We start from the raw sequence: 13744 nt of genomic DNA, 5'->3' as shown, positions 1-13744 counted from the left end.
TGATTAAACCCAATTTTTTAAAATATATATTTAAATTAATTGTGCACACAAACACGATATAATACCCTTTGTTGGTAACATATAAAAGATGGGGTTCCCTTGAGTAATTAGATACCAAACTATCAAGCCCCAAAATTGTGTGCGTCCTTCTATTAGACACTGAATTTCACCTGTGGACCCCACAAGCTTCTGCGACCGGGAAATTACAGCTCAGATCAATCATAATCTCTACTTGATCAGCTTCTTCCCCAACCAGAGTGGCTAGGGAATGACAACTCAGAAACCGGAAGTGATAAAGTGCTCATCGCTTCTGGATTTATTCACCAGAGGCAAATGGATGTTCCCTGATGTACCTCTGCAGCCTGGTTGGTTGGTTGGTTGGTTGGATAGGGAAACATCCATGTAACTGCACTGTGAAGAAAACATAGGAAACCAGCGCACCGATCTAAGTGCAGTATAAAGTGACTATTTAATAAGGTTAAAAGTAATGCACTTACAGGATATTAGAAAAAACATCTCGCCTGTCACGCATCAGATGAAAGTCCCATTTGAGCTGCTGGTCCGAGATTGCTATCAGGATATGGAGAGAGCAGAGTCCAGTTCAGTCCAGAAAGATTCCAGGAAGCCTGTGCTGAAACACACAGGTCTGATCCAGTGGCTGAGCACTGCTGTGGCTGGTTCTCCTCAAAGCAGGGTCACAGCTGCTGAGTACTTCCGGGTCGTCAGGTGTTGCTAGGCAACGAGTTTCAGAGGTTCACCTCCTTTGTCAAGCCTAAGGCCCCATTCACACTGAGCGATTCGCAAATCGCGAGTTTGTCGCGCAATTTGCATTTTGCCAGATATCGCACAGTTTGTTGCGCGACATCGCGCAAATGGTTGCATTGAGCAAACTAGAATCACGGCAAAATCCGCTCCAAAAAGGGTCCTGCTGTAGCGACGTACGACCCGCGACAGCGATGGACAGAGCCCCATTGCCATGCATTGGAGAGCGATATCGCGCGGTAATCCTCGCTCAGTGTGAATGGGGCCTAAGGGTGGAGTGGGCAGAGTCCTTTATATAGGTGAAAGGGGGAAGCATTGAGAGCTTTAGCGCCAACTAGTGGGAGGAGACCAATAGTGGTAAATTGCTGCCAGGAATGCATCATAAAAGTGGTCGGCAATAAAAACATAATAGCAATAATATTAAAAGATATTAAAAATGATCGTGATAAAATAATGATACAACTATAACATTTTAAGATGATAAAAGACCTACACTGAGCAAGAAGAAAATTAGTCAATCGTTGGTGAAATATTAGAAAGGGGCCGAAAGCATGTACAGTACGCATGGATGTAGATGCATGGTATGCATGCACTCTGTGCAAAAGGTGCAAAATAATCCTTTTAGATTTGAGGAAAAGATATATGTTTAAATTTGGGGGACTTAATGAGGGGATATTTATTAGGAATGTAGGCCACATTTATGTCCAGTACGCATAGATGTAAATGCATGAACAAGCGTGAACACCATGTGAAAGAGCGAAAGGTGTATTCTTCGCATTTGAGGAAAAGATAAGGGGGACATAATGCATGAATCTTTATTGCATGTATACAAGTTAATAGCAATATGGAGGGCAACATGCATCTGCAACGCACTTCTGGGCAACAAAGTGACCCTGCGTGGCCCCTAAACGTTAGCTGTTTGATGCATGTGACGATTGAATAAAAAGTGCTTTACTTCTTGCACATATCATCGAGTGCTGGTGACTTCTATTATCGACTGTTTTGAATGGCGCACGCCGAACATTGCTCTCTAAGGAAGCCTCCGGACTGAGCTACCACCAGGCAGACGAGGAAAGGGTTCTCCGTCCGACGGAGTCTCCCAGCGGGACCTCGCCTGTCACCTACATGCATCTGTCTGCCATTTCGAACTCTGCACATTCCTGGAGTGACTCATCTCCTATGTCAGATCTGGAAAAGGGGGAACTTCACAACCGCAAGTAGCCTATTAGTATAAGGCGTCAGCGTCATATTAATGCTAATGAGACTATTAAGCATACTGAAGCTGCTACATTTCGCTATTTGAACTGATCTCTACTAATTGCATTTGGTGAAAGTGTCAGTGGGACTTCCTCCCTTGTATACTATTGTCTGATTTGACTTAAGCAGCAGTGCTAGTAACTGTTCAAACCCTCACTCAATTTGGGAACTACTACTCAAGTGGATCTGACAGCTTAGGACAGCAAGATCCAGTTGTACATTAGACCCTGTTAGTACCGTAGACGATACTTCCTCTGGTCCTGTCCAGAAGGTAACTGCAGGCAGCACTTACATACCTCACTATAGACAGTGGAAGGCTAGAATCTGTCGCCTCCCACTCCCTCGCTACAGACGCCATCGGTACTTGTACGAATGCAAACTATCTTGGTCACCAGTTGCCACATCAGTTAGCTCTCATTTGACGGGAAATGATGTACCCGATTCCTAACCTCCATTAAACAGTATATGGAGAGTGAATATCAGGAATCACATACTGAAAACCGTCACACACCACTGACTCCGCAGTTGAGAATCCAACTTCCACAAACAGGAGCATTACACTCATTGGACAGACATGCTAATACAGGAGATGGAGTGTCTATCCTTACACACTTAACACTAAAAGCAGCTGTGCAAAAGAGCAGACACACTCAAATACATCAATATTATCTAGTGCACGGTAGACATGTGCGATTCGTTTAGTTCCAAATCGAAATTCAGAGATTCGGATGTATCCGAATTCCGAATTACAGTTATAACGAATGCAAACAAATCCGAATTTCCGATTCCGAAATTAGTTAGCGGTAGTCTGTACGAATTGTCATTTTGCGGCGAGTTTGACGGGTTCGGACGGTCGTCGTGCGGCAGGTTTTTATTTTATTTTGGCGAGTCGGTGGGCGTCGTGCATGGTGATTGACGCTAGATTACATCAAAGGAGCAATTTTTTTTAAAATTAAAGGAATAGTCAAAAATTTACTTTTTTTCAATAAAAGGATTTTTTCTAAAAGTGTAGTTTGTTTATTTACTTTGAATTTAACCCTTTAGTGAATTGGTAGGGGTACAAGTATCCCTTACTCATTCACAAGGGGAGGGGGGGGCGGCCTCCGGGTGCCCCTTAATTAGACCCCGCCTAATTAAGGGCCCCCCCCTTTCTTGCCCTGACAGAGGTTCCCGGTAACGGGTGTGTGCAATGGTCGGTCTTTTCTGCCCGTGCGTGCCCGCTAGGGGGCGCGCGCGAGCAGAAAATAATTGCCGTATGGAGCAAATGCAGCAGTGCCGTCCGTCCGTTTTTTTTACTACGGGCGGACGGCAAGAGGTTAAAGAAAACTAATCAAAAGGTTTAGGCTAAATGTAAACATTTTGTTGCTTCCCAATTAGCTGCAAGTGTAAATAATGTAAGCAATATTCTCTGGTTTCCATTATTGCTAAGAGATATATCGTGTACAGTCCTTGCAGAGGCGTTAGGATCAGTTTAGGGACCCCCAAAAACCTTACTGGTTTTTCATTCTTGCTGTACAGAGCCCCAGGACCAAGGTATGCTATGATATTTGCCTATTGCCATACCAGTATTTGTACACACAAGAAGCTAGGATAGAGGCCACAGGCTTTTACAGCCTATGCGTTTTACAAAGGAAACAGACTATTATTTTAGGTGTGGGTGGATGAAGTAACGTAATTACACACATTCCTTGCTGGTGTAAGACACTTAAGGTCCATTTGTCTTTCGGGATTTATAAACATCGGGATGATCTTATGCAGGAATTACAAGGAAGTAAAATCACGACACTGAAATGGACCTGTCATAGCAGTAAAAATATTTTAAGTCAAAGGCATAGAAAATTCAAAAGTTAAAAGATTGAACAGTAGTCCAGCAACTCAACCCATATGATTTTATGATTCAAATATCTTTTTACCACTTTGACACCCCTCATTTTATTGACTCTATTACTGCCACTTTAAAACACCCTTTTAACTAGTTACACACTTATGAATAACCATGATTGTATAGCTAGTAGCAGTAAATTGTATTCAAGTGGACTTGTTTCAGCTCAAATTAGTTGTATGCTCCCACCACTCATGTGAACAGAGGAAGCCACTTGGATGAGGTATGATGGGACATAGGTTCCCAACACTCATGTGAACTGAGGAACCCACTTGGATGAGGGGTGATGGGATGTATGCTTCTGATACTTATGTGAACTGAGGAACACACTTGGATGGGTGGGAAGCCATGTTAGGAAGTATGTTACTGACAATCATGAACTGGTGACACCACATGGACAAGTAGTAATGAGAAGCATGTTCCCGACACTCGTGTGAATTGAGAAAGCCACATGGATGCGTTGTGAAATACCTTAAATATTTCACATGTTCACCAGACGTGTACTCTGCATGCTTCGCTAGTATCTTATCCTGCAATTATCCTGGGGTCCACTTTTTACTCTCTTTGCCTCACTACTTCGCTGTCGGCTCTGGAGGTCAAATATGCCATCCAAGCAATGATGGTCATCGCAGGCCTGTTCATGAAGTAACACCAGCTGTCTACAGCACCGATAAAAGCATGGTGTTACCAACTGGGAAACACTCTCCAATGTCAGTCTCATTAGACATGATCTGGACAAATTCCAGTTGATATTCTCAAGGTTGTTCTAGGCCTTTCCTTTGTGGAGCGTTGCCTAAAAGGTTTCAGCCAGGCATTTTGTTCCTCTTGCTCATGTTTCCTCTGTGTGCTCTCTGAACCTACCTGTGTGGTGGATTTTCAGGGTGTTTGTATGATCTCCTTTCTGTAATTCTTTTTAAAAATTGCAATAGACAGAAATTAAAAAAAAAACAAATTATATATGGTCATTTGACTGCGACTACCACTAGCTATACCAGGGATGGCAACCTAAGGTGCATGTGCCAGGATAGGCACACATGTCATTTCCAGTGGCATCCAGATCATCAAGTGGTATTATAGATATTTCTGGTTCAGACTGATTTTTTTTTTATCAATATGCAATATTGCAGAGAACAGTACGACACATTTGGTCCAAAGGAGCGGTTCTAACTTTATTGCAGTGCATCAAATTTTTAGAAGATAAAAAGGAGGGCGGTGGAATGTTCTGCAGAGCTAGCAAAAAAGGAATATAGAAGGTCAGTGCGTATCTTGAAGTTGTGAGACTAAATTTCTAGGGAGGTGAGAGCACTCTTGCTTAAAAGTTCGGGTTTTTACTAGAAATCAATGGGCATACAGCTCCTTTATACAAAATGATTGTTTATTAAATTCTGTGTTGAAACTTGTTGAGCAAACAGTGACTGTAGCCACAGCTGAGGTATTCTTAGTCTCGGGTGCCATCTGACAGAACTCTATTGCTGGCAGTGGAGATTCCCCTATCCATACTGCTTAGCCCAACAGGCTGAACGAGGGGGAAAAAAAAGAAAGTTTATGACCAGCTTTAAGTAGAATATGTGGCCACAGCATTGCATCATGTATTTTGATAACAGGGGGGAAAAAAAAGTCAGCAACTTGAAACTGACCTGGCCACCTGTGGTAGACTTTGTTCCTCAGTAGAGTGGTCTGATGCAAAACGGCAGGAAAATGTCACTTTCGGCATTTAGCCGAAAGTGCCATTTTCGGCCGGCGCCCCCCCTTCACTTTTCGCCCGGTTTCGCCCCCCTGCTGCACCCCCGGTTGTTACGCCACTGCATGCTTGTCATGCTAACTCTGGCTTCAATAGTTTGAGTCGCTGACTCGTCAGAAATTCTTATCTGTATTTGTTAAGAACTAGGAAAGTAGAAAAAAAAAACAGCCAATAATAGGAACCCCCTTATTTCCCTTGTGGACATAGAGCCAACAGTGGGATGATGAAAACAGAGGCTGCCAATTCCTGACTTTACTGCAACCAAGATCTTTGTTCTGAATGAGATGATTCTACCATAAAATGAGAGACTCAAAGAAAAATCTAGATCATGTTAGTACAATGAGTTTTATTTGTTCCTTCCAAGGTTTCAACACCTTGTAGGGTACTTTTTTCTTTTTTTTCTCCCTAAACAGGTTTATACAGTCTGAAAACGTTCAATAGTGCAACCTGTGCAAGCAAGAAATGACAAACATTGTCCTTTTCACATCCTTATAAACAAGTACTATTGGAGGTGAAAGGGGGAAAAAAACCTTACCCATATTATAGATAGCTATTCACATTTGTACATTACCATTTTAAACAGCTCAAGAAACTCTACAATGTCTTACAACATAATTGTATTCAAGTTACAGAGAAGGCAAAACCACACACACAGCAGGGAGCCTTGAGTGAACTACAGAACATTGTACAACTCAAGATGTGTCTTACTAGTCAAAATGTCTATTAAATTACAAGAAGCAATGAAAAATATGGAATTGTATTGTTCCCCTTTGTCATGAGCGGGGAAAAAAGAAAGAAAAAAAGAAAGAAAAAAACAAATGTAAAAAAAAAAAAAAAAAAAAAGGCACAAGCCCTTTTCTGCAGCACATTAGAAAATGTCATTTTTTTTACACTTAAAATATTACATGTCACAAATCTTAAGAGCAAATGTGTTGAAAGAACATTTTACACGGAATAAACTTAAATATTTAAAATACTATGTAAAAATAAAAATTATATGACTGGAGTTGAGGAACTGATCGTTCCCTGCAGACTTGAACTTTCAAAGTCCTTCTAGTCATGCTTTCTGAGCCATGCGCTGCATTAACCAATGAGGGGGAAGAACACAAATATACCCTTTTTAAATACAGTGCATTTATGAAAGCATGCGTCCTTATACACCAGTGAGGAGAACCTTATATATACATATATTGGTATATGCATCATACCGCCAATGTACATGCATTAAAGGGAAAACTCCCCCTTTGTAAAATGATTACCAAGACCCTGAGCACTGTATGGGAAATAACTGAAGACTAGAAAGCAATGAGGTACAGCATTCAAGAGAAAAACTCTGATCCATAAAGGAGGACTAAAAGAAAAAAAAAATACATTTATGGACTATGAATACAGAGGAGAAACACTAAAGAAAAGAAATTGAAAAACAGATGTGCCACGTTAAAAAGGAACTTGCAGATTGCCACAAAGACCTAGTAAGTCCAGGTGTCCAACAAAACAGAGCGTCTGTCTATGCACAAGTAGACTTCATTTCTTTGGAATCTGGCCCTGATTTGTGTGCACTGTCAGCATTTCCAGTTCCTCTGTAATATGTCAGTCTCTGCTGGGCAGATTTTCTACAGGGTGCTGAAATTACTGATACTCTGAGGATGAAGCTGTTGCCACATCTGCTGCTGTTGTACTGCAATCTGCTGAGACTGGTCTGAGGTTGACAGCAATGTTACTAGTGATGAGACACAATTTGCTGGGATGATTAGACCTGTCAAGGAAAAAACACAACCCATGAGTATACAAATCAACAGTGGTGAACAGTGGACGTTATTTAATACACAGTCCTTGCTACCCAATCAGAGAATCTAGCAGCCAAGCTTATTAATTCTGCATTTCACAGAGTATTAATGTATAACATTGGAAACACTTCCTATGTATTTCACCTGTGAGGGTAATGGACTGGAAAACATACTAGGCTAGATTAATGAGAATTGATGCACTTAACTACAACACACCATACAGGCAGTCTGCACTATCCAGTAAGGACGAGAGCTACAACATGATTAGTTTACCAGGTGCAAGAGAAGTTTCCTTTGATTTCATCATAAATAAACTGATGTGGTCTAAGGACCAAACACTTTAAAGTTCACACTTACCTGGAGATATAGGTTGAGATAAAGACCACTCCCATGCTACCTAATAGAACTTCAAACACTTACAGCAGAGTTAAACCCATCCATGCTCACCTTCCCCTCCAGCGAGGCGACGTCTGAACTCATTTCACAGACATCTCACTGGCTTCTTCCATTTTGACTTGTTGGGATGGCCTAACTCGCATGTATCCCAACACTCCGGCATACAGAGAATGTACCCCAAGAGCTGTGCATGTGCAGCTCAGTGTACATTGTAAAGCATCTTGCGAGGAGGAAGTGATTAGGCTTTTTTATGCAGAAGAAACTTGTAGCATGCATAGCTTTAACCCTTTTGTATGTCTTACAGCGCTTTGCTGCAGGCCCCTGTAAACAGACTACAGCCGCCGGGAGTCTGTTTACCAGTGTAAAGCCAACTTTTTGCTTGCCACTGAAAGCGATTCTGGTAGCTAAAAAGCTGCCAGGTTGCTTCTAGGGGCCGATAAATGGAGTGCTCCTCCCTCCCGACACCCCTTGCCTTGCTTCTGAGAATATGCTGCCCCTCCTGGGGGCCCGGGGCTGACATTGCAGGTGGCAGGGAGAGAGACCAGTGAACGTCTGTTCACAGATCTCCTTCCCACGGAATAAAACCAGAAGCTTTTTAACCATCATTCCCTGGGAAAGAAGCAAAACTGGTATTTCATTTTCCAATCTGGTGACAGAGTCGCTTTGAAAAGCTGAAGCCTGTAAAAAGTTTTTACAAGTAACAAACACCCCTGAAGTTCACTTCTTTATATTTACAGAAATAAATGTCAAGCTGTCTGAAGTGTACAATTGTCAATCAGATGGTTGTAGGGAGATGTTCTTTGTAGCAGAAACCAAAGCACAATTTCACAAAACAGGCTTTCCTCAGCATTTTTCAGCCACCCCAAGCCCTCATTCACACCGAGTGTTTTGTAGCACTGTTTCTGCTCAAAAAACCCTCTGCATAGATGCTGGACAGAAAGTCTTCTATTGATATAGATATGGAGGAGATCATAACAAATGTTTGCTTCAGACATAGGCGGATCCCTAGGCCAGATATTCCTCTCAGACTGTTCTGATTTTTGATTTTAGTGATGGGGGATAAATTGGCAAGAATAGGGTGATAGATATGTTCTGTTGTACAGAACTATTATATATTGTGTGTATGGCCTCTAGTGATCCCCTCCTACTACTTGACTATGCTAATGTGGAAGAAACTGTAATGCAATTGTATGCTATACTGATTGTGCATCATGTGCTATTTTATTGTTTTATTGTACTTTGGAAAATTAATAAAATACTTTGAAAGTCGAAAAACCCTCTGCAGAGGAGTGATCTAAGAAGAAGCCGGCTTGGAGCTTTGCTTGTTGTGTCTAGGTTTAAAAAGAAAACAACAAAACAAAAAACAGTTACACTCACCCAGTTAACCCTTGAAGTGTGGGGGTAGCCCCCATGCAAGGCTTAATTTTTTTTTTTGCTGGAGTTGTTCTTTAAGCTCCCATAATGTGCAGTGTTATGGTTGGTGAGACTTGCTAATAATGAAGCTGACTACCTGCAAGAGGTGTAAACAGGGAAACCCACATTGCAAGAAATGAATTGGCAAAAAATTGCAAGTCTGTTAGGACCACGTAGAGCCAGTTGCAGCTTCTCATATAACTGTTGCCTTTGCAGAACGCAAATTCATAGGACAGACATACTCCTTTTGAAAGCGCTAGTGATTGGGGTTTTTTTTAGCCAGTTTCCAGGACCTCAATACCACTAACTATTGTAAAATACTATACAATATATTCTAGCAATTTCCTTTATGTCCTACTAATTGACTATTTCTCCAACACGATGCAGTGCAGGCAACTCATCCTCACAGAAATCACTGGATTATAAATGAAACCTGCACCCAAAAATGGTGCAGAACTGAATATAACAATTTGTCTTCTACAGTTTCATCTCTTCCGTGGCCTCTGCCAAAGCCAGCCATCGCTGCCAAGCAAAAGGAACACATTAGTTTGAAGTAACCAGCAAAGTCAAGGGAAGACGCTGTACACCCCCACACTTTGACAGAACAGTGCCAAGGGATGCACTAGAAATAGGAGAATAGGCCATATGTTATCTCAAATTATCAAAGACTTGTACTCAGTTTGTTAAAAAAAAAAAAAACCCAAAGGGAACAGCTGATAGGCCAAAGAGTTCAATTTTTACAAGAGAAAAGGCATCAGGCAGTCCGTGACAAGGAAAGAACAAGTGACCCTGTATTTATTGATAGGCACGAGCGTATGGTAGAAACATGTATGCCTGGCACAATAAACACAGTGAATGGGGGGGAAGTCTTCATTCTATTCTCTGTAACCAATAGGGCACCCGTCGGTGTCCAACCAGCCCACAGATGAGCAAATCAGAATAAGACTACTCACAAAATAATTACAAGCTGTCAGAAATGCAGAACACTATCCTCAATATGCATAGTCCTACATCTCCATACACCGACTCACAAAATATGAGCTTACCAACACCCCCCCCGCCACCTCTACTGACCCCCGCTGAACGTACCTGTGTGATGCCCCCACCAGCCAATGTATGATAAGAGCCCTGTAGTATGTAATGAGCATAGTGCTCACAAATTGCGAGCTTGTATAAGTGTGCACAAGCTTCTATAGAGCATCGCCAAAGATTTCACAGCGGGCTTTTTTTTGTCTTTAAGCACTATTTAGCTCCAGTATGGGAATGTTAAACACAGATCTTAGGGACACGTGTTGACTTTAACCCCATAAGGACCCTTTCACTGCCAATGCCTTTTTGTCATTTTTGGCACACATGATATAAAATCACACATTTTAGGCCTGAAAATGACTTCAAACCCCCAAACATTAAATATTTTCTGCAAGCCAACACTCGGTAGAATAAAGTGGTAGCAGTTGCAAATTTTTAAGTTGCATTGGTGCAAGTCTTTAATCAAACCCAAACATTTAGTGAATAATGCACTTACTTTTAGAGCCCCAAAACACAATAAAATGCCCATTTTTTTTGTAAAATCTAAAAGTATTTTAAAAAATGAGGTTACGAGTAAATAGATACCCAGCATGCCCAGGTTAAAAATTCAGTACCCCAAAAAGTCCATAGTCAACGCTTTAAAAGCCCTTCAGGACATCAGTTTAGAGGTACGTCTAATTATTAAGAATTATTGCTCTCACTCTTGTCGTTTCTAGGAGCACCCGACATGTGTCCTGCTCCACACACACACACACCTCACCAGGACACAAGACTGTTTGCTGCTGGGCATCCTTGTCTGTGCAGGGCCCTCGTGGAGCAGGCTGGGACCCTAAACCTGGTATGCGACATGATTATTTGAGAAGTTGCTCATTGCTGTGTAGCTGTTTATGATCTTCTTCAAGCAGCAGGGGTGTGTGATGCAAGCAGAGTGCTGGTGTTATCCCTGCAAGAATATTGTCCTTCATCTTGAAGCAGCAGCTGTTTTAGCAGTTTTGATTCCAAGGTCGTCTTACCATATGCTTGCGTTTGTGAGTATTTGATTGTATTTATGCACTTGACTTCAATAAAAGTTTTATCTGCACTAGGGAAGGCGCCTTGTTGGTTTTGTGTTTTCTACAGATGAATTTGGTCTCAAATTGGACTCAATTTATAACATTTGTATCATGTGTTTTTTCTGGATTTTTGGTTGGTATTCTATCTCTATCTCTACCTATGATAAAAATGATAGACCTTTAATTTCTTTGTAAGTGGGCAAACTTACTAAATCTGCAGGGGATCAAATCATTATTTGCCACACTGTATAATGTATTGCTGGGATTTGTAGTCAGTGGCAGAACTACCAGGGTTGCAGCTGGGACTGGGCCCTGGCGCTCCACCATTGTCCTAAAATAATTAGTCTATAAAGTTTTAGAAAAACTGTCACATGACACTTAAAAAAAATAAAAAAAGGATTGTTAATTGGGATCGGCAAGTACTTGAGGAATAGTAACGGTACTGAAATCTTTTTATCAGTGCATCCCTAGTAGGCGGTCATTTTAAACCTAGAAACAAGTAATTCACAGACTAGCAAGTTTGCTGTAATGGGATGGCTGAGCTGGCAACATGTAGAACTGCTAGGAGTACAGTGTGATGTTCACTTTCTGGCATGTTTTTCAAATCTGATCCAACTTCTTCTGCTTATAAGTACTTCTGTAACCCCCCCATAAGAGGTGGGGAATTATGCGGTTTTCTTCACAGGAAGGTCAGATTTAGGTTATATTTACATGAGACTCTAAAAAGGTGGAGGCTTTATACCCAAACACTCACCAACAATTCTTTGTCCATCTTCAGCTCGTAATCTTACTATTTGCATTTTTACATTGGTGCCACTGACTGAGGCAAGAACTCCTTCCACTTTAGTCCAAACGCTCAGGACAGATCCACAGAGAACATAATACGTCCGGCAGCGCAGACCAATCTCGCACACCAGTCCTAAGCTTGCCTTCTTACAGTTGCCTCTCCTAGAGAGAATGTCACATTAATTTTAAGTATCTACTCAAAAATATGTTTACACAATTTAAAGTCTCCAATCAAAGCAGAGCCAGTAAGGACAATATTAGGACAACTCTGTCCTCACATATGCCACAAAAGAAAACCAAAAACATCTTGTGGGGAATTTATCAAAACTGGAGCAGACAAAATCTGGAGCAGCTGTGCATGGCAACCAGCTCCTCCGTTTCATTTTCAAATCTTAACTGAACAAACTGAAGAGGAGAGCAAATGATTTTTGTCCGCTCCAGTTTTCATAAATTCCCCACCATGAGTATTGACTTCTGGACCTCCCATAAAATCAATTTCTTGGACTTCAATGACTAACACAGTAATTCAGAGACTGTTGGGTTATACTGCCTGCTACAGGAGGATTTGGACACTAGAAAACAAGTGTCCAGCCAGTATAAACCCTCCTATCAGCATGCCTTAGTTTTGTGGAAAATCAGTACCAGAAGCATGATTGTAGGCACAAAGAGGTAGGACCTGTGTTCCTGAATGAACTTCAAGAAACAGATTTTAAAAGGCAAGTACAAAAATTACATTTTTTCTCTCATTCATTGAGGGATATAGGAGCCAAAGATTGTTGGGAACACCCAGTAATCCCTTACTGATTAGTAACATTAGGCTCAATTCACAAAGCTAACGCACCAGGGTGAGGATACTTATCTTCAAATGTGACAGTTATTAGTAATCCATGGAGATTTGAAAATCAGTCACATTGCTAAATTAGAGATCCTTACCCTTGTGTTAAAGCTTTGTGAAGTGAACCTATTGCAAATGTACAAGGAATGAGTGGAAAATCTACAATTTAGGCACAAGCAGGAATAAGTTTGTTTTTTGAAAAGAGATACAAGACGACAGATGTACTTGTGGTAAAATACGTATGTATTCCATAATAAACAGCTACACTATAGAACTAGGGTCAATATGCATTTTTTTATTTACATGACTTCTGATGAATACTCACCAATAAGCATGTGTACATATTTCAGCTGAAGATGTATACTGTTCTTTCCAGTGAGCATAAGCATCGTCAGAGAGTACCTGAGGAAAAAAAAAACAACATTTTAGTATGACCTTAGCCATCTACATAAAAACAATGAAGAAAAAAAAATCCCCCCCCCAAAAATGTGATCCTCATCTCCCAGGGAAAGCTGAGCAGTTACATCAATTGCCTATAAAAAAAACTAATGTAACCTGCAATTATTTCTAGATTCTTGAAGGGAAAAGAACCCCCCCAAAAAAAAACCCAAAAAAAAAAACCTACTTTGACTACCCAGCAGCCGAACATTTGCTGAAAGTAAACTCCCTTTAATACTTGGGAGCAGTGGTCAGACTCTCCAAGAAACATCCAGCACAGGGTATCCCTTGCTGAAGCTCTTAGGATACAAAAAACCCCTGAAAGAGCAGTGTTTCCATTACTCTATATGCAGCTTGGCTGCATTA

The 13744-nt window shown here is 41.2% G+C and overlaps 1 protein-coding gene across 2 annotated transcripts in view; it reads right to left on the bottom strand.

The window, feature by feature from the left end:
• Window positions 1-7015: 7015 nt before the first annotated feature.
• The window catches only part of SBNO1 (strawberry notch homolog 1), a 45532-nt gene continuing 38803 nt past the window's right edge, over window positions 7016-13744 (bottom strand). For both annotated transcript variants that reach the window (XM_018557391.1, XM_018557399.1), the window contains exons 30-32: window positions 13266-13342; window positions 12074-12267; window positions 7016-7398 (exon numbers count right to left, since the gene is read on the bottom strand). In XM_018557391.1, the coding sequence (XP_018412893.1) occupies window positions 7256-7398; window positions 12074-12267; window positions 13266-13342 (414 nt within the window). In that variant the 3' untranslated portion in view covers window positions 7016-7255. The remainder of the gene's footprint in view (window positions 7399-12073; window positions 12268-13265; window positions 13343-13744) is intronic.

This window comes from Nanorana parkeri, unplaced genomic scaffold (genome assembly GCF_000935625.1).
Source record: "Nanorana parkeri isolate BGI_ZX_2015 unplaced genomic scaffold, ASM93562v1 scaffold13, whole genome shotgun sequence".
NCBI lineage: Eukaryota > Metazoa > Chordata > Amphibia > Anura > Dicroglossidae > Nanorana > Nanorana parkeri.
The sequence above is the reverse complement of the archived record's forward strand: the minus strand, read 5'-3'. Positions and strand labels throughout refer to the sequence as shown.